The 19,633-nt window shown below is 37.0% G+C and overlaps 1 protein-coding gene across 2 annotated transcripts; it reads right to left on the bottom strand.

Moving 5' to 3' along the window:
- Positions 1 to 10: 10 nt before the first annotated feature.
- Positions 11 to 18,989, bottom strand: LOC128260278 (putative uncharacterized protein DDB_G0271606). Of its 2 annotated transcripts, none has more exons than XM_052993127.1 (7): positions 18,626 to 18,989; positions 6,238 to 6,880; positions 5,571 to 5,898; positions 3,007 to 3,139; positions 2,786 to 2,948; positions 2,389 to 2,706; positions 11 to 1,990 (listed from the first exon to the last, which is right to left on the bottom strand). In XM_052993127.1, the coding sequence occupies exons 2-7, from the start codon at positions 6,859 to 6,861 to the stop codon at positions 956 to 958; spliced, it is 2,601 nt and encodes an 866-aa protein (XP_052849087.1). In that variant the 5' UTR covers positions 6,862 to 6,880; positions 18,626 to 18,989; the 3' UTR covers positions 11 to 955. The 2 variants fall into 2 exon arrangements, with proteins under 2 accessions (XP_052849087.1, XP_052849088.1); XM_052993128.1 differs by having other exon boundaries at positions 2,807 to 2,948.
- Positions 18,990 to 19,633: the final 644 nt, after the last annotated feature.

The raw sequence follows: 19,633 nt of genomic DNA, 5'->3' as shown, positions 1-19,633 counted from the left end.
AAACAAACTCTTGTTATTATATTATTATTATTTTTTATTGCATATACATAATGGAACGACATGCATATATCAGTATATATTATTATATTCAACATGCGAAATCACAAATATTTTTTTTTCTCGTTTTGTAATTACATTTAATAAATTAAAAGTATACATATATATATATTTGTAAAATATTAAAAACAAAAAAAAAAGAGTTTTGCGTATATCAACTCTAGTAATATCGAAAATCGTGTATTATTGACCACCGAAGGGAGGAAAAAGTCCTAACTCACTGGTCAAGTAGGAGAAATGTTTGTGGTACCACAACTTCAAGCCCCCATGGTACTAGTAAAGGTAAGAGTAGAGGTGCTTTTGACCAGTTAATGGTTTATCCACTAACCCTAATCATTTTATATAGATTATATATAGCGCAACAGTATCCAAAACACGGTTATTTTGACTGTATAAAAATGTACACTTTATACCAGCAAAAACATGGATACCAAACAAAGAAGTATTAATTTATAAAAGGTTTAGCTTTCGGTACTTCTTTACTGATTTAAAATCAGAAAAATTTATAATTTAAAAACATTTGCCTATGAAAATGTTTTAACCAATCGTTTTGGTAAGTTATAAGAGAGTTCATTTGCTAACAGCTGTTAAAAATAATAGTAGTATGGCTATGGGGTAACAAAATATGTTTAAGGTTAGAATTTAGAAACTATAAGCTTTTGAACATCTGTTTTTAATTTCAGAACTGGAAAATTTGTAAGTTCCTTAAAAGTTTTGCCCATTTTTACATTTGCAAGAATTTAAATTTAGTTTTGAACTAATTTAGCATTAATGAAACAAGCAAATACTACTATTATTTTAAAATCATCTGTTGTGGAAAATAAATATATACGTTAGGGGCAGTTTCCCCATGCGACGTTTCAGCGACGATAGCACCATTGCAATCCCCCAAGCCCCTTCAGTTGCCATTGGTGGCCTCCAGTGGACCAGATGCTGCTCCCCCGCTGTCCAGGCAGCGCAGCTTCTGGTACATGTGGATATAGTGGGCCTGCAGCTGCTTCTGGTAGCCCAGGACCTTGTCCTTCTCCGCGCACCACTGGCGCTTCTCCAGCTCAAGATTCAAGCGGAAATCGTCCAGTTTCTGGCGCAGCTTGGCTATATCCTCCGCATATGTGGTGGACTCCTCGATGAGGGTGTCCAGCGTTTGCTGCGGCGCCTGTCCCTGATCCAGTTGCAATCGCTGCACCAGGACATCCAACTTGGGCAGCTCCTGGGGACATGTTGCTGCTGCCGGCGATGCTGTTGCTGTTGTGTACTTTCTTGTCTTCTGGCAGATCTCGTTCAGGTTGTCCAACTGCTGCTTAAGTCGAGTGTACCGGCCGCACGGCTCCTCGCCGTACTCATGGGCAATGGCCAGATCGGAGAGCTCCTTGCGCAGCTTGGCCAACTCGCTGGTCAGGGCTCCAATCACCTGATCTTTCAGCGAAATGATTTTGTGCAATTGCAGCTGGTCAGGCTGATTATGTTGATTCTGTTGCTGCTGTTGCTGATGTTGCTGTTGTTGATGGTTGTGCTGCTGCTGTTGCTGTTGCTGATTTTGTTGCATCTGTTGTTGTTGCTGATGTTGTTGCATCTGTTGCTGTTGCTGCTTCTGTTGCTGCTGTTGCTGATTGTTATGGTGTTGCTGTTGATGATTAAGTTGCTGCTGTTGCTGCTGTTGCTGCTTCAGTTCATTTTGTGTTTGCTGCTTCTGTTGCTGTTGCTGCTGCTGCTGTTGATATTGCTGATGTTGCTGTTGCAATTCCGGCTGATGCTGTTGCTGTTGCTGCGGTTGCTGCTGTTCCTCCTTCGCCTGCTGCTTTGGTTGACTTTGGCTTGTGGTTGTGTCACAGGTATTGCTGCTGTTGCTGTTGTTGCTGCTGCTGCTGCTCCTGTTGGTGTTGCTGCTGTGCTTTAGGCTGACAATCGCATGATCTTTCATATTGATTTCCAGCTGCAAGAAAATTAATAGTTTATAGTTTTTCAGCGTTACTAAGACCTACTTTCTCTATTGAAAAGTATGTAACTTGGCTAAATGCTATGAAAAATAAAAAACAAGCGCAAAAGCACAAAATAAATAAAAGGGTAAAAAAAAACAAAAAAAGATTCTTTGTAGGTTAAATTAAATTGTAAATTGTAAACAAAATTAAACTGCAATAAAAAAATTTTAAAAAATTTTAGGAAAGGAGTACAATTTAAAAAATTAACTAAAATTGTTATGCAAAAAAAATATAACTGCCATAATAATGTGACAAATTTTCGGAAAGGGGTATAATTTGTAAAATTGTTTTAAATTGTTATGCCAAAATGTATTCCCTTTTAAAAAATTGTGGTGTTACTTGGAAAACCTACATGCGCCTCCTTGAGCTGCGTCTTGAGTAAAGCTATCTCCCCGTTGCGCTCGCAGACGCGCCACTCGCTGTCCTCCAGTTGGTGACGCAGTGCGTCCACCTGCTGCTGGAGCCCCTGGCCGGCGTCCCTGGCCAGATCCAGTTGCTGCTGCAGCCGGTTGACCTGCTCCGATTGGCGCAGCTTGTGCTGCTTCAGCTGGAACTGCTGCAGTCCGAGGAGCTGCTCCATCTTGCGCAGCTTCAGCTGGCACTCCCGCTGCTGGCCCTCGTAGAAGAGCCTCAGCCGCTGCGTCTCGTGCTCCCAGTACACCTCCTTGTCCTGACCGCAAAAAAACATATACGGATTATTGAGGGGGCATTAGAAAACTGTTCAGAGGGCGGGCGGCTGCCTGCTTAACCTTTTGTATTTGGAAAATTACTTTCTCATTGTGCTCCATGGCCTGTCGCAGGTACGAGAGCTCCGAGTCGCGATCCTTCAGCGCCGCCTCCAGTTCCGAGATCCCGGAGTCCGAGGGCGAGGGCGTCAGGTCGCTGCTGCCCACCACTGTGCCGCTGCTCTTGCTGCAGATCAAAATAATTACTTTATAGCCGTACAAAATGTATTCATAATTGGACAAACCTGCTGGCCCCATCGGGTCTGTCGTGGCTCCCAGTACTCAAGAGGTCAAGGGTCAGGGCATCCTCATTGCTGGAGCGCTGCAGTAGACGATGATTGCGACGCCGGGCGGCCAGGTGTCGCAAATCAGTGGTACCTGTTGATAAAAATGTTTGGTGTTTTTTTATAACTATTTGATTTTTGTACAAAATTAAAAGAAAATAAAAACCGAAGATAATTTCTTGAAGCCAAAGCAGCACAAAAACACTGGATGTGCGTTTTATTGTTAAACGGTGTTAACTTTTATTGCAAAAAATCCTGTTATACTGTAGATTTTAAATCAAACGCATTTACAGCTTAATTTGTTAAATTTTTTCCACATTTTCGGGAAAAATCATGATGCTACCCATTTATCAAAAATGCGAAAATTTGCCAATTAATAGAAAAACGGCTTTAAAAAATCGTTTTTTATTTAAAAACAAATTTAATTGTTTAGAGGCCGCCAGCTACGCAAAACAGTAACTGTTATGGCTATGCGTCTAATTTTTTATTTCTCCAAAGACCCAAAAAGACCGTAAAATAATCAGTTGTTGGAAATGTTGGAATGTCATACACCGTTGAATTCGTTATAAAATTTCCAATTGAATGGCTCTCTCAGCTAAAATTTATTCAGATTTTCAAATTTCTCCAAAAAATGATGATGTACCCCCTTACAAAAAAGTCCGAAATTTGGCCATAAATAAATTTTTCAAAAAACGTTTTTCAAAATTCGGTTTTTTTGTCAAATCTAAAATAATTGTTTTCAATCGATCAGGGATGGATGGTATGGGTTGCCAGCTGTTCAAAATAGCAACCCTTTTGACTTTGGGTCTTATTTTGGCATAGTTACAACAAAAAGACTCTTCAGAAATAAGTTGGTTTGAAAAATCACTAAATATCCCAAAAAACCCATTAAAAACTTGGTTTTTGTGTCAAAACCCTGGGAAATAATGGTCAAATGTTGGAATGTCATACACCGTGAAATTCGTTATAAAATTTCCAATCAAATGGCATTCACAGCTAAAATTTTTTCAGATTTTCAAATTTCTTACAAAAAAGTCCGAAATTTGGCCATAAATAAATTTTTCAAAAAACGTTTTTCAAAATTCGGTTTTTTTGTCAAAACTATAATAAAAGTTTTCAATCGATGAGAGATGGATGGTATAGGTTGCCAGCTGTTCAAAATAGCAACCCTTTTGACTTTGGGTCTTATTTTGGCAAAGTTACAACAAAAAGACTCTTCAGAAATAATTTGGTTTGAAAAATCACTAAATATCCCAAAAAACCCATTAAAAACTTGGTTTTTGTGTCAAAACCCTGAGAAATAATGGTCAAATGTTGGAATGTCATACACCGTGAAATTCGTTATAAAATTTCCAATTAAATGGCATTCACAGCTAAAATTTTTTCAGATTTTCAAATTTCTCCAAAAAATGATGATGTACCCCCTTACAAAAAAGTCAGAAATTTGGCCATAAATAAATTTTTCAAAAAACGTTTTTCAAAATTCGGTTTCTGTGTCAAAATTAAATTAATTGTTTTCAATCGATCAGGGATGGATTATATAGGTTAACAGCTGTTCAAAATAGCAACTCTTTTGACTTTGGGTCTTATTTTGGGAAAGTTACATTAAAAAGACTCTTTAGAAAAAGTTTAGTTTGAAAAATCGCTAAAAATCCCAAAAATACATTAAAAACTTGGTTTTTGGGTCAAAACTCTGGGAAATAATAGTCAAAATGTGGAATGTCCTACACCGTTGAATTCGTAATAAAATTTCCAATCAAATTGCATTCACAGTTAACATTTTTTCAGATTTTCAAATTTCTGCAAATAATGATGATGTACCCCCTTACAAAAAAGTCCGAAATTTGGCCATAAATAAATTTTTCAAAAAACGTTTTTCAAAATTCGGTTTTTTTGTCAAAACTATAATAAAAGTTTTCAATCGATGAGGGATGGATGGTATGGGTTGCCAGCTGTTCAAAATAGCAACTCTTTTGACTTTGGGTCTTTTTTTGCCAGAGTTACAACATAAAGACTCTAAGGAAATAATTTGGTTTAAAATATCTGCAAAAAAACTTGGTTTTTGTGTCAAAACCCTGGGAAATAATGGTCAAAACTTGGAATGTCATACACCGTTAAATGCGTCATAAAATTTCCAATCAAATGGCATTCACAGCCAAAATTTTTTCAGATTTTCAAATTTTGTCAAAAAATAATGAAAAAAGAAATAGCAAAAAATGCTAAAACTGGACATTTTTGAAAAAACGAACTTTAAAATAAATTGTTTGTAAATCGACCGGAATGGATTTAAGAGGTTGCCAGCTGTACAAAACAGTAACTGATACAATAAAAAGACTCTTTGGAAATGTTTTGTAAACTTGGCTGAAAACCATTCATCGCATTTTCCAATTGAATAAAAATATATTGGCCATAACTTAAAACGAACTTAATCGTGAGCACTTTACTTCTTAGATAGTTTATAATTAATCGCTCAATGTCAAGTGACTACTTCATCTAGATAAAGCGGAATGTTAACTGCTACTCACTGCCAAATTTCTGGGCGACTGCGGTGGCTAGTGGGGCAAGTGAAGGCGTCGATCCGTAGCCATACCGCTCGGCCCCGCCCCCCGCCTGTCCGCCCTCCGCCGACAACTGCAGCGCCTGATGTTGCTGATGTTGCTGCTGCTGCTGTTGCTGCTGTTGCTGCTGTTGCTGTTGTTGCTGCTGTTGGTGTTGCAGCTGCAGCTGTTGCTGCTGCTGTTGCTGCAACTGCAATTGCTGCTGGTGCTGCTGCTGCTGTTGGCAGGCAATGCGATAGTCCGGCTCAAACGGAATGGGCTTGAAGGCGATCGGTCGCAGAAAGTTGCCGCTGGTCTGGAAAGTCAAATCAAATTGTTAGGATTACCCATAAATCCGGGCTTAATATTATAAAACTTATTTATCAATAACTATAATTAGGCCATTATTTCTACTTATTAGTTTACTTACAATACATTGACAAAATATCAAAGCTAAAAATGAATTGAATATCTGTCCGAAATAGTTATGGTTACAAAACAGTAAAGCTAAAAATGTATATAATATCTGTTTAAAGCAGATATGTTTCACAAATATAATGTAAATTCTGGTATCTAGACCAAACCAAATTTGTAAATCATTATCTTAATTTTACAATTTATATATTTATCTTTATGTGTATAATGTAAGCCATACCTGTTCCGGCTCGCCCAATTGTTGTTGCTGCTGCTGGCGACTTCCGCCGGCAATGGGCGTGGTCCGCCTCTGCTGTTGCTGCTGATGATGCTGCGGTTGCGGCAATGTTGCTGGCAGAGATTGCATGGCCTCCTCCTCAGCCCCGCCCCCTCGGCCATCGCCGCCCCCGCCGCCCACGCAGCTGCGACTCAGCTCGAACATCTGACGTATGTTCTGAAACTTGCTGCGCATCTGAAGACCCATGCCCATGCCCATGCCCACGCCCACTCCCAGACCCACGCCCTCGTCGTCCAGATTGCTGTGGCTCCCAAATTTCTGGCTCAGCCGGCGCTGCTCCTGTCGCGACTTCAACGTGCCCGTGTGGAAGGACTGCCCGTGTCCTTGACCCTGACCTTGACCCTGGCCAAACGGCAGCAGGGGCGATCCCAAGGATGACTGACCCAAGCTAGGAGTGCTCCGCAGCGTTAGCGGAGCGTTGTTCTCCAGCGAAACGCTACGCTTGTGGCCGCGCTTTCCCGCCGGCAGGCTGAGATTGGAGCACCCGCTGCCCCCCAAAACCGGCGGAGTTCCGGGCGGCGGGACGACGGCATGGGCCGGCATCGCCATGTGCGTGGCAGCCGACATCCTGATCCCGAAGAGATCACTGAAACGGTAGGAAAAACCCTGGTTAGAACATTCAATTTCATAGTTTTGGGAATACAAAAATATATCAAGTCTTGTATTATTCAAATCAAATATTAAAAATAAATACAAATTAAATTTTTTGTAATTGTTGTCTTAAAAATCGGAAATATACATATATAATACTGTTTGATTCCAATGAACAGTTGTTCATTAAATATTTATTTCATAGCAAATTTTTTACTCAAACTTATGACTGGAATTATTATACTAATAGGGTCTTAAAAATAAAAAAAATATATAAAAGATTGTTGTATAATGTTAGATTCCAAACTCTCATTTTCTTAAGTCGTAATCTAAAAAAAGCTGGTACACAATGAACTTAAAGAAATTTAATAATTTAAAACCAAATTATATTAACAACATATTATTCCTCGTATAAGAAATAGTTTTGAAGGCTGGAAAGTATTTTTCGGGCTGACACACAAATATAAGCTTATGTGCATAATGTTTCACCTCGCTTCGAGGACTCTTTTGATTTTAATTTATTTAAAAGAACTACCTTCTAATTAACTTAATAATTATTGGCAAGCTTCAACCGGGGGTTCCACTTGTCTAGGTCACCTTTCAACCAGTCTCTCCTATTTATCTTCGAAATCTCAATAGTTCTCACATGGGCCGTCGTTTCCTTAACCGAATTGTGACCTTGCCTCATTGACTGTTTCGAACATGCAAGCAAATTAATAAGACAAAGGCAAATGAGGCGAGTGAATAAATTAATGGTGCCCAATTTATCAGCTAATGATGTTGGCCAAATAGAGCTGCGTTTGCAGTATTCCGCCTGCGAGGAGTTTATCAATATTGAATTTGAAAGTTTAGGGGAATTGCCCATAGGAAAAAGTTCTTTAAAATAAACAAAAACCAATAAATAAGTAAATAAATAAATAAATAAATAAATAAATAAATAAATAAATAAATAAATAAATAAATAAATAAATAAATAAATAAATAAATAAATAAAAAAATAAATAAATAGATAAATAAATAAATAAATAAATAAATAAATAAATAAATAAATAAATAAATAAATAAATAAATAAATAAATAAATAAATAAATAAATAAATAAATAAATAAATAAATAAATAAATAAATAAATAAATAAATAAATAATGAAAAATAAATAAATAAATAAATAAATAAATAAATAAATAAATAAATAAATAAATAAATAAATAAATAAAATAATCGCTAATATTTTAGCTTTTTGTAAATCTTTTTCTAGCTTTTGTTGTTTTTTTTTTAGGGCTTTATTTTAATGAACTTTGATGATGATGAAAATTCTTAAAAATAGATTTTACTTTAATTTTCAATTTGAACTCTTTTCTTCAAAATTTTGCATTATTTCCGCAGAACATTCTCTAGAGTTTTCTCGATTTTCCCGACAATCTCTAGTGCTATATTTGAATGTCCTTTCCTAATGATAAGTTCTTGAGTGCAGAAATTAATTGAAGCTATTGTAACATTTTCGCCGGATCCCTTTCAGAATTTCGTGTTCTTTCTCCAGATCTTTCTCTGGCTCCGTCGCCAGGTCTTTCTCCATTCTTCTCACATTCTCTGCGGCTATTCTCTGGCATCGTTCCATTTTCGCACGCTACACGCCAGCGGTTCGAGTGCTTTTTTGGTGGTCCACAAAGTTTGTCTTGGATGGCCAAGGAGATGGCGAGGAGGCTCCCCTTCAAAAAACCCGCTGCCATTAGTGGCTCTTCGATCTGCTGGCCAAGCCCAAGACTTGCATTCATAAAGTCGATTCTAACGGTCTCCGCAGCTGGCTCACTGCCACTTTCTCATTTCTTGTCGCACGACCCATATTTTTACAACAATTTCCATCTGTCCAACTGGCCAACTCGTTCAGGCCAAGATCGCGGATCGCGGATGGTGGATTGCGGATCGCGAGGCACTTGTAAGGTTCTGCGGCAACTGGTTTTTTTCCAAGCCTTCGCATTTGTTTAGTATTACCCCAGGCCTCAAAAGATTTCCCCCAGCCCAAAATCAAAGTGGCAAAACCAGAGATTGGGGTTAAGGTTAAGGTCACACAGTGATGTCCCCTTTTTGAGATCAGAGGCTCTTTATTTATGGCAGGTTATTTTCGCAAACTGAGTTGCCAGTTGGCTGAGAGGTGGGTCTTCTTGGGACAGGGAGTAATTTACAGCCTAGTTAGTTCACACTTTTTCAGGTGAGGGTTAAAGGTTTGTTGTGCGCTGTGTTTTGCTAAATTTCGAAATTGCCAAAACGTTTTGCAAGCACACGCAATTTGTTGAAAATGAGCTACAACTACAGTAACATGTCACAAGCAATTTAAGTAGCACTTATTTTGATTTAATATATTAAAATGCTTGAACCATTAAAGAAAATGTATAAAATTATATACAATGTCTTGTTATCATTAGTAGGTCCATTAAACAACTAGTTTCCTATTTCCCGGAATCGTACATTGTAAAGTATTGCCATTGTCGATTGTTGTTTTATCAGTGTAAGAACTGGTTCCATTGCTGCTCCAGATATCGGTAGCCAAGTGCTGTTCGTAGTGCACAAACGTCCACAATACAAACATCGACATCAAAATCGTTTTCCCATGGCCGGCGAATATATATGATAGCATTTCCTTGGCGGCAAGTATCTCTCACTATTTCCACGCCAGCTAACTGTTAAACACTTGTATTAAGTCAAAACGGTTAGCTAACTGTCAATCAAGCGATCGCGAACCATTGAAGCTCATCGGCAGCAGGTTGTGTATCCCCTATGACCACGTATCCATGCGCAGTTCGGGTCGCAAAAATAGCACTTGTATCCATTACATACTCACATACTTCTTAAACAAAATACCCAATGCATTCTTGTCCATTTTTGAGAGTTTAATTTAATTAAAATTTGCATCTTTATGATATTGAAAAAGAATTTCGTTTTGAAAGTAAAAGGTTAAGTCTAATTCTTTATTAATCTTAATTTCATAACGACATTCAAATAAAACGACATTATTATTGTATCAATAAAAACTAAGTTTCATATTAATTGTTGCATTAAAATATAGATGAGGTGTTTAAATAAGGGCTATAACAGTTGTGTTATCCTTCAAAAGTAATCCACTTAAGTATACCCAATTGCATGGTATTAGATCGAAATATTCCCATTTGACGTATTGCACCATTAGGCCTATTACTCTGACCAGAGCTGTGAATGCGCCAGCATTGTGTCTTTCTACCTTTGTGTGACCATTGTGTGGCCTGGCTTTTGTACCTATTGGCTTGTTAAATGGCCAGCTTTTTTTACGATGAGGGGCTGGGGGTTTGGGCCCTGCTGCAACCGGGCTGGAAATCTTAGACTCAAACAAAAGCCGACAATCGGCGACAATTTTCAACGGCAAGACGACGTCGTTAAACCGCCAATGTAATTTATTTACTTCGCCTTGCGAAATACACGTCGAAACATTCACAAATCACATTAGCAGCCAACTGTTAGATTGCCTGCGAAATGTATTTGCAAAATTGTATTCTCTGCCAGGGTGCGGAGAAATACGAAATACGAAATACAAGATACGAAAAATTATGGCCAAAAACCGAAAAGCCGAAAGTCAGAAACCCGTTTTCGCGGCCAGTTCTTGATGGTCACTTGGAAGTTATTTTGTGCCTTTTTTTTCATCTTTTTCTTTTATTGTCTTCGCCGTTTTGAAAGTTTCTATGAATGAAAGTCTTTAAAGGCAGGCCGGATCATATAATAACAGATCCGCATCGATATTCTCCGATATTCTGCGCCAAAAAAAAATATATATAAAAGGCCGAGTATCTTGACCCTTGCAGAGAATGCCACGCGGCGTATGAGTAATGTGCGTTGCAGGGGGAAGTCGTCATCCCGATTCGAATACAACAAAAAAAAAAAAAACAAAAAACAACTATAACCAAAACCACGAACTGGTCAAACTTGGCCGGCTGGTGGGGTCCGAGATTAGCCAATGCTTTTTCCCACGCTCGCCACTTCTCAGTTTTATGCATACTGAGTGCTAACTACCTTCGTTTCATATATATCGCACTAAGTACAGTGGTTTAACTTGAGGTTAACTCTAAAAGTTAATGGCAAGTTGAATGCACCCGGCGATAAGATAGCGATTCGATTCGATTCGATTTTATTCGATTCGTTTCGTTTCGTTTCAAGTGGGTGAAATAGTGTCACTGGCCGGCATCACAATCAATTTTGTTTACTCGCTTTAAGTGATCATTTTTTTGGTTGGTTGTGCAACATTAAATGGAAAGGTTTTTCCGGGACTATATCAGACTATTATTGTTTTTTTTTTTTTTGGTAAAATGTTGCCACACAAAGGTGGCTAAGAATTTCTTTTACCCTCCAACAATCTTATCGAAAATGAGCTACTTGTGACTCTCCAAAAGTGTGAAGTCTATAAAATAAATGTGAAAATTTAATTTAGGCGTAAATTTGAATGACATGTTTAGTATAATTTACCAAGTAGACTATTTTATATTATTAAAAATGTAATAATAAATGCTGATATAAACAATGTAAGCTAAGCTATCATCTATTACTTCAAAAACGCTTTCATAAATGTAATATTTTTGGTACTGGCAGATCGAATTCATTCAACCAGAGACCCAAAACCCATTGAATATGCACTTGCCCAAGAACGCGTGAGTCACCTGCACAATTTCCGGCAATTTCAAGCAACTTTAAGCCCACTGTGCAATGCGATTTCAGCTTTGTTTTGTTTACTTTTCGCTAAGCATTTTTTTTCCTGCCATTTTGCTGGCTTTTTGCATTCGCTCGGGTATCTCAAAGTCCGCCAAAGTGTATAATTGCATGGTGAAAATGCCGCCAAGCCGGGGTTATTTATTGTCGATTGTGAATTTTTAATTGAATTCATTTAGACAAGAGCCGAGCGAGATAATTGCAATCGAAGCTGGAAACGGAATCGAAAATGGTAGAAGGGGCTGAATTTTTGAGCCATTGCGCAGTCGCGGCCAAAAGACGAAACTAAAAACCAAAAAGCCGAAAATAAACAACAAAATTGTATAAGCGTGACGAAAGCTTAACTTTTCATTTCTTTTTCTTCATCATCTTTTTTCCAGGCGTCTATTATTGTACAGTTTTTCATTTAGACGCAATCCATGTGAGACCGATATGCATTTCAGGTTTGCCTTATTTCTATTTCGATTTTTGAGTTTTTCGATTGGGAAATTTCGGTTTTCTTTCGGCATCACTTTGTTCACTTTCGATTATTGCAAAAGGTCAGGCAGCGATGCATTTGGGCTGTGACGATGATTATTACGATATATGGAAGGGGTTTGCATATATTGCATATGGGGGGGGGGGCTTCACGAGAAAACTGGATGGGGCAGGTCCAAAATTAAAATTGAAATCAGAAATCCTCAGCCCAAAACTCAATTTCAAATAAAAGCTTTTGTTTTGCGGACACGGGTGTGGCCTAAAAAATATAAAGTGTACCCAATGACCTTGAGCCGTGCTTATAAGCAGGAAATTTCGGACTAAAAGCAAACTCAGCTCGGATCACGTAAGTATGTTTATCTATTGTACAATACCCTCCCCGGTTGAGTTGACTTTTGCAGTGGGAAAACATGGTTCTAAGCTTTGTGCGCCTCAGAGTTACCCCTTTTTTTTTGCCACACCCCCGCCATTTATGAGGCCTAAATACTCGGTACTCGTTGCCACTCCCCCGCAGAAAAATCACACAACCGCTTACACACAGAAATCTTTACCTGAGCTCCACAATTTTGTATAACCTTTTATTGAAGTATACATGTAAGCTAGCCCGGCCTCTTTGGCTAAAGACAAAGGATTGAATAAATCCCAGTTTACAAATTACAATTTTAAAAATGTATACTAATTTTAGAATTTTCAAGAGAAAAACTAAAAGTTAATTTCTCAAATGGTGAGTTGAACATTTTAAGTTTCAGCTTAGTAAGCCTTAGCTGCAAATTGAAAAATGAAGTAGACCAGATAACTGGTAAAGTATTTATTTTGTTTCCTGTTTTCTCTCCGTGTATTTCCGCTACGAGTGAAAGGTGCAGTCAAGATTCAAGATTCTGAGCTGAGAACTTTTTGGCTGGGCTCTGGAGCCTGGGACCCGTCATTCCACCCTTTTTGGGTCTCATGTTCCATTCCTGACCAATTCGCCATGAGATTTGGCCCCCAGGGCCTCTTTTGCTGTCAGTTTTTTGCTGATGTTGCCGATGTTGCTGATGTTGCCGATGTTGCTGGTGTTGCTGGTGTTGCTGGTGTGCGGCCCGGCAGCAACAAGTTGAAGTTACGCTGCCACACATCTATTGATATTTGTGAAATTCATGTATCTGCTTTGTTGTTTTGCCAGATCAACAAAACGAAGCGTGACGGATGGGGTTTGTATGTACAGAAAAAAACTAACAGTTAAAACTTTCAATCTTAAAATTAATAGTATGAAACACTACGTTTCTATTAGCCAAACTATTTTCTTCATTTAAATTAAAATGAAATTAGGTCACTTTCTTAAATATTCTTCAAATTCTAACTGCACATGTTATACTTTTAGATTAAGAAATATTTGTAAGCCCTTGAAATTATATCTACTATACCATAGGAAAACTTCTCAATAAACGTATGTATAATTTATTTAATTAATTCCAATTCGTTATACAAAGCTCAACGTACTTTCTAACAATTTAAAATAATTTTTGCCTTTTTGATAACATGTTCTAAGCTTGTTGTAGTCCTATTTTTTAATATAAATATTAAAGCTAATGGCGATTTTGTTAGATTTTTCTGTCCACTAAAATATTTTGTAAATACAAGTAAATTGCTAAAATATTTTATTGCCTGAAGTAGTAATAAATGGGTTTTCTAACCACATGTGAGCTTCTTTTCCCTCAGTGCAGTTTATCTGCAATGTGTGGACGTGGGAAAGTTCGCCCACGTATTTCTTTTGCATTTATATTGTGAGATCTTGGAACTAGGATCAGAGTCTCAGAGTTTCAGAGTCCAATCCGAACTGCCCAGTTGTGCTTGGCTGGATCAGTGAAAGCTCGCATGCGGCATGCGGCATGTGGCATGTTTCTCCGTGCCTCTGGTCTTCGAGCTGGCTGCTCTGCATTTGTAATTGCTCGAGTTGCTTTCTGGCCGGATATCGCAGGTTAATTGACCGAAAAAAAAAAACCAAACAAAAACATCATAAAAACCCGATTTGCATGTTTCGGTGACTGGTTGGCCATTGCCCATTGGCCAAATGTGGTCAAAAGCCAAATATGTTGGGCCCAAATATTTGCCCAAAATGTATATACTATGCGAGAATTTTGAAACATTACGCCAACGCCAGGGCAATAATTTAAGGTCAATTGGGCCTACAAAGCTGGCTCTTTGCTATATATAGAAAGAGCTCCAAATAACCATTCTTCGAGTTATTTTTGTTAGATTTTGACTTTTGATTTTTGGCAGCCCGCATTCACGGGCCATTCAAAACACTCGAAAGACCCCAAGTTATATAGATGGTTGGATGGATGGATGGTCTTGGGTTTGGATTTGGATTCGGCTGTGGCTGTGGGTGTATTTGTTATATTTTTCATTTGTTATGTAGAAAGCAACGAGCAGCAGAGCAGCAGCAGTAACCCGTTTAAGTCTCATGAATAGTTAACCAACATTAACCGTAACAAAAAATGCTCAACAGCAAAATTAAAAATACCTTTTGCCATGCAAGTTATTAATGATTTATCTGGCTTGGTAATTGTTATTTTTTTTGCACTTTTTGCCTTTCCAGCTTTTGAGATAGCAGGCAGAAGGGGGGAAATGCAAAAACATGAATGAATAGCAAATGAATGGTGAGAAAATCTGTAAGCGAAGTCAGTAATTAAATGCAATGTGATAAGAAGGTGAACAAACAACTTAATGCATGTGCAATGAGTAAAAGAAATCAAATCTTATAGGAGAAACACTAGCAAAATCTAATATAACTTTAAAATGTATCCAACCGTTTACGAGATGGAAAAATAAAAGTATAATAAATGAATTTAATTTTTATTATTAATTTCATAAATACAGAGACTACAATTTAGTTAAAACTGTATATACTAATCAATTTTTTTTTTAATTTGCGAATAAAAGACTGAGTTCTCAAGTCTTCCTAGTAATTTATTATAATTCATGCAACTAACATTTATAGAAAATAAATTTAAAGTAAATAATTAGTGTTGCAATGGAGTAAAGTTCAGAAAGATTAAGAGGCAAGACTAAATGTCAATTGCAATAATAGTATTTTTGTTTTTCAAGAATGTCTTAAGGGTACTTTAAGTTCTGATTGATTTTAACACACCCGTACTTGTTCTTTTTATACTCGTTTCTCGTTAACTGCCAATTCCTTATTAATCATTAATTTGACCTATTAGCTAACCATTGCAAACAAAGTAGAAACTATATGTTTGAATACACAATGATTGCAACACGATTCAATCAAGTGAATCACAAAAGATAACTCTATGTGTATATGTTTATAAAAACCAGATTGTACGGATAAAAAAAGGGAGTAACATTTATGAGTAACATTTAATACAGATTTGGGCGTGATGTTGTTCATAAAGTAAAGTGTGTTTATTACTTGTTATCTTTGCATGGTTAAAAGGTTAGGTACACAGCATAATTTATATTTAACTGAATAAAAAAAGCAAAATCAAAAAGGTCGCAAAAATAAAATCAAATAAACGAATGTAATGAACTTCTTGTTGACCCAATAGTTTTGACCCCATTCCCCAGCAATTTAACCAATCAATCATTGTCAATTGTTTGAAGTGTTGAGTAAATAATTTAAATGAAAAAAATTCGATTACTTATATTTTAAATGTGTAATGTTTCATTAATAGGTAAGGTAAACTAGAAAACAAATATGCAAGTGACATTTTAAGCACCTGCTTGTTAATAAGGTACAAATTCTTTAATTACTAGTAATTGCAACCAAATTTAAGTGACAGTTTTTTAAATATATTGGAATACAACTATCTTTCGAATACCTATTTATTAAAAAGTGATTTAAGGATATTTATAGAATAAAAAAAAATTTTATAATATTTATAAAACGTTAGAGCCTCGAAGGTATAAATAAGGTTATTTGACTTAATCGTCTAACGATTAATAGTTTTTAAGTAATTTAATTAAGTTTGCACCTGATTTGATTTAGTTGATTTCGTCGGGCGAAATCGCAGTTTCCTCAATGGCAAGACAAATGGCACTCGCCGGCAATGATGACCTGGATCTAAGTGGGCAATGCTATGTGGCTGTGGCCACATTTGTGGCCCAGTCACTCAGGCCAACTCATCCGGCGGCTCTAAGCCACGTTATCTTCTTTCACTTCACTTGAGCTTCACCTACATTGGAAGGCCGAACGGACGACAGACGACGGACGACAGACGACGGACGACAGGCGACGGACGGTATCAAAAGTGATCATATATCTTTATAACCTGTATGCGCTGGATTTTCACCAACTGGCTTTTTGGAACTCTCTTCTGGGTTCTGCAAGATAAATGCCCCCTGAAAAGTGAATTTCTGCTCTTTAACCTTCAGCCTCCGCCGACAATCGGTTGACTCTTTTTTCCATGCCCCCCCCTCCCCACTTTTTATGGCTTTTTTGTTTTCCTGCCAGATGACTTTTTTTTGTGAATTTATTTTTTTGCGCGCGCACTTGGCCTTAATTGCGCATGCGCGCGCACTTTCAATTCCTTTCGGACCCGCAACAAAGAAAATGAAATAAAACAAAACAAAATCGTGTGGCAAATTGTGGCCGAGGCAGAAATTAGATTTCAAGCGCGGCGATAATGATGCGGCAGAGTTATAATAATTTTTAAGGGGACTTGAGAGGAGGGGCCAAATCCAAACGAAAATTGCTCTCGGCCCAAAGCTAAGTGCACGGCGAAAAAACTTGGTTTTAATAGCTCGAATTTGCCCATCAAATGTGAAACATTTATGATTTAAATATTTGAATTAACAAGCCTATTTTCCCTACGCTTTTAAGTAATATTTCAAAAAAAAAAGAAAGGAATATAAAGTCTATTTACTTTGCAAACTAAAAGCTGAGGCAGTCAATTTCTAATAATAGATTTTGCATACTTTAAAAATCAGTTTTTGCACATTAAGCTTGACCTCTACTTTAATTTTAGATTATAGATAAAAAATGGTTGTATATTTGTATCTTATCGCAGTTTCATTTAGTTATAGATTACCCTAGTTCTATTGACAACAAAATTATACAATCAATTAAAAAGCAAAATGTTAGCTTTGTTTAATTTTAACAATAATATTTATTTATATTTTTAATACTTTAGAAAATAATCTATAAATCTTAATGTATCGTCTCTATATTCTTAGTGTTATTATGAACCCTATAAATTTCTGTAAATCGCTCTATTCCGTCTCAACAAATGATTGTTTTTCTGGGAAAATAAAGCGATTTGAGGCCAAGTGCAACTGCCCAACCCAGAAAGCAACTCGGCCAGGTTTCAGACCATTATCCCCCCTAGAAGCCCGGTTCGGATAGGTCAAGTATATATGGTCGTCAGCCGCAATTTTTAATGCACTTTATGGGCTTTACGAGTGCCGCCGAGTGTCAGTGTTGAAGGCGCAAAAAATTCAAAACACACCGCGAGCTGGAGAAGAGAAAAGAGCTCAAAGACAGATACTCGCATATTTCTAGAGGCTGACCAGAGCATGTTTTCGTTTGTTATACGTTTTTTTCCCCAGTTTTGTATATATTTTCTGTAGTTTTTTTTTTTTTTTTGATTTTGTTTTTTATTTTGGTGTCTTTTCTTCGTTTTGCCAGTGGGGCCAACAGGTTCGTTGGAAGTTGGGAAAAAGTCAAACGGCTCAATAATCGAAGACGGCTCAGAGTTTTTGAGTCCGCGACTCCGAGCTCCAACTCTTCGAGTCCGGATAAATGAGGACAACAACAGCGACAACTTTAATGAGGTTATGCCTAGGTGTGCGTGTGTGTGTCTGTATGTGTGCCAGCTGGGATAGGCACACAGAGAGAAAAAATTGTTGAACGATATTTTGAGAATACTTGCCTATTTCTAAATTCTTGTTTTCCTTTATTTTTATTGACATTCAAATCTATCACAAAATGTAATATTTACATTACTTGATGTCTTTTTTATTATTTTTATAATAAATATTTTATGTAAAATTGAATATGTTTTTAAAATAATTGTATTATTTGAACTATACGTCGTTTTCATACCAGTTTGGTTGGATGCTTTTAAAACAATAAGAAAATATTGCCTTATTTGTTTTTCTGACAGATTAATTAAACTTCGATGTTTACGTTATAATATCTTAAAAAATTATTTATTATTTATACATCATGTATATTTTAAAATATTTTAAAGTATTTTAAATTCTATTGGTGTTTTTATATTGTGTGTTTTAAAAAGGGTTTTAACATTTGAAAACATTTTCTATATATATCTATTTCAAACCGCTTTATATTAAAACAAAAAAACTTGTTACTCAAAGTTTTGCATATCGAGTATTTATTACAGAGTTAACTCTTTTAAATGCAGATTAATTTCTCTGCACAAAAGTCAAGTTTGGTTTCGGCTGCCTTTCAAATGCAATGCCAAAAAAAATCAGTCAAATAAAACAAACTGAAAATCAAGCAGCAAAAATAACATAAAACAACAAATTTTAAGCCCCAACGAAAGAACAACAAATGAATGGTAATATTTACGTACCTCTTCCTCCGGTTTTAGTGCCCTGTAATGCTGCTGACTCTTTAGATGTTGTTTTGGTTATTGTTTGCCCGCTTAATGTGGCTGCATTATTTTCATCTGTTGCCGCACAGCAACGGAAGGCAAACAAAATTGCAAAAATTAGTTTGCACAATAAAATTGATTTTACAACGTGTAAAATTCCACAAATTATGCACGAAATGCGTTTGATTTTCACTCAGCCACCACACTCGAAAAAAATGCCACGAAAAAACCGTTGCACGCCTGCGCTTTTCAAAAGTTTCTAGATCGCATCGAGGTTTTCATCCGCAGCGTTGACCCTCCGTCGACTTTCACGTTCCAGCGCTCGAAGCAAACTGAGCGGCAGAGCGCCAGAATCAGAGTCAGCGGACGCCGACTGCGACGCCGACCGCGACTGAGACTGCTACTGCGGTCCACCGATGACGCTGCGGATCAGAGATGTCGGCTCAGCTTTTTTATAGACATTGTGAATGAAAGATTCGGACCAATCAATCAATATCTTTTCCCAACGTGTGATTCCTAATTATTACTTTTTTCATATTTCCTTGACACATTTATAACGTTGCAAGCATAAAAGAAACTTGAACCTATCCATGTTTGAAAAATACGTTTTTCCTGCGTATGTTTCCAAATTTTTATTATTTCAAGATAAACTTGCGCATTAAAAAATTGGTAAACATTATAAAAAATAATCCGGATTTATTATGTTCAACTAGCAATACTCGAATTTATCCATAAGGGTTAACCCAATAAGCCTTCATTTTATTTTCAATCATTAAATTTCCATTAATCAATAATTTTATTAATCTAGATCTGCCTTAAGATTAAAGCTGCTAACTAGCTCAAGTTTAGTCAACACTGATTGCGACAAAATCCGATTGGCGATTATTGTCGCCGTTCTTTCCGGTTTGCTAGAGTTGCCACAGCGCTGCAATTACGCGACCGTTGTTTTTTGATTCCGATTCGGATCCAGACTGGGATTCATATATT

The sequence above is a fragment of the Drosophila gunungcola genome (genome assembly GCF_025200985.1).
Source record: "Drosophila gunungcola strain Sukarami chromosome X unlocalized genomic scaffold, Dgunungcola_SK_2 000021F, whole genome shotgun sequence".
NCBI lineage: Eukaryota > Metazoa > Arthropoda > Insecta > Diptera > Drosophilidae > Drosophila > Drosophila gunungcola.
The sequence above is the reverse complement of the archived record's forward strand: the minus strand, read 5'-3'. Positions and strand labels throughout refer to the sequence as shown.

Excerpts from the sequence above, each read along its gene's own strand:
- LOC128260278 (XM_052993127.1), bottom strand. The coding sequence starts at position 6,861 with ATGTCGGCTGCCACGCACATGGCGATGCCGGCCCATGCCGTCGTCCCG. Across the intron at positions 5,899-6,237 it reads AATTGGGCGAGCCGGAACAG|ACCAGCGGCAACTTTCTGCG; the intron begins GTATGGCTTACA and ends TTGACTTTCCAG. Across the intron at positions 1,991-2,388 it reads CGCAGCTCAAGGAGGCGCAT|CTGGAAATCAATATGAAAGA; the intron begins GTAGGTTTTCCA and ends ATTTTCTTGCAG.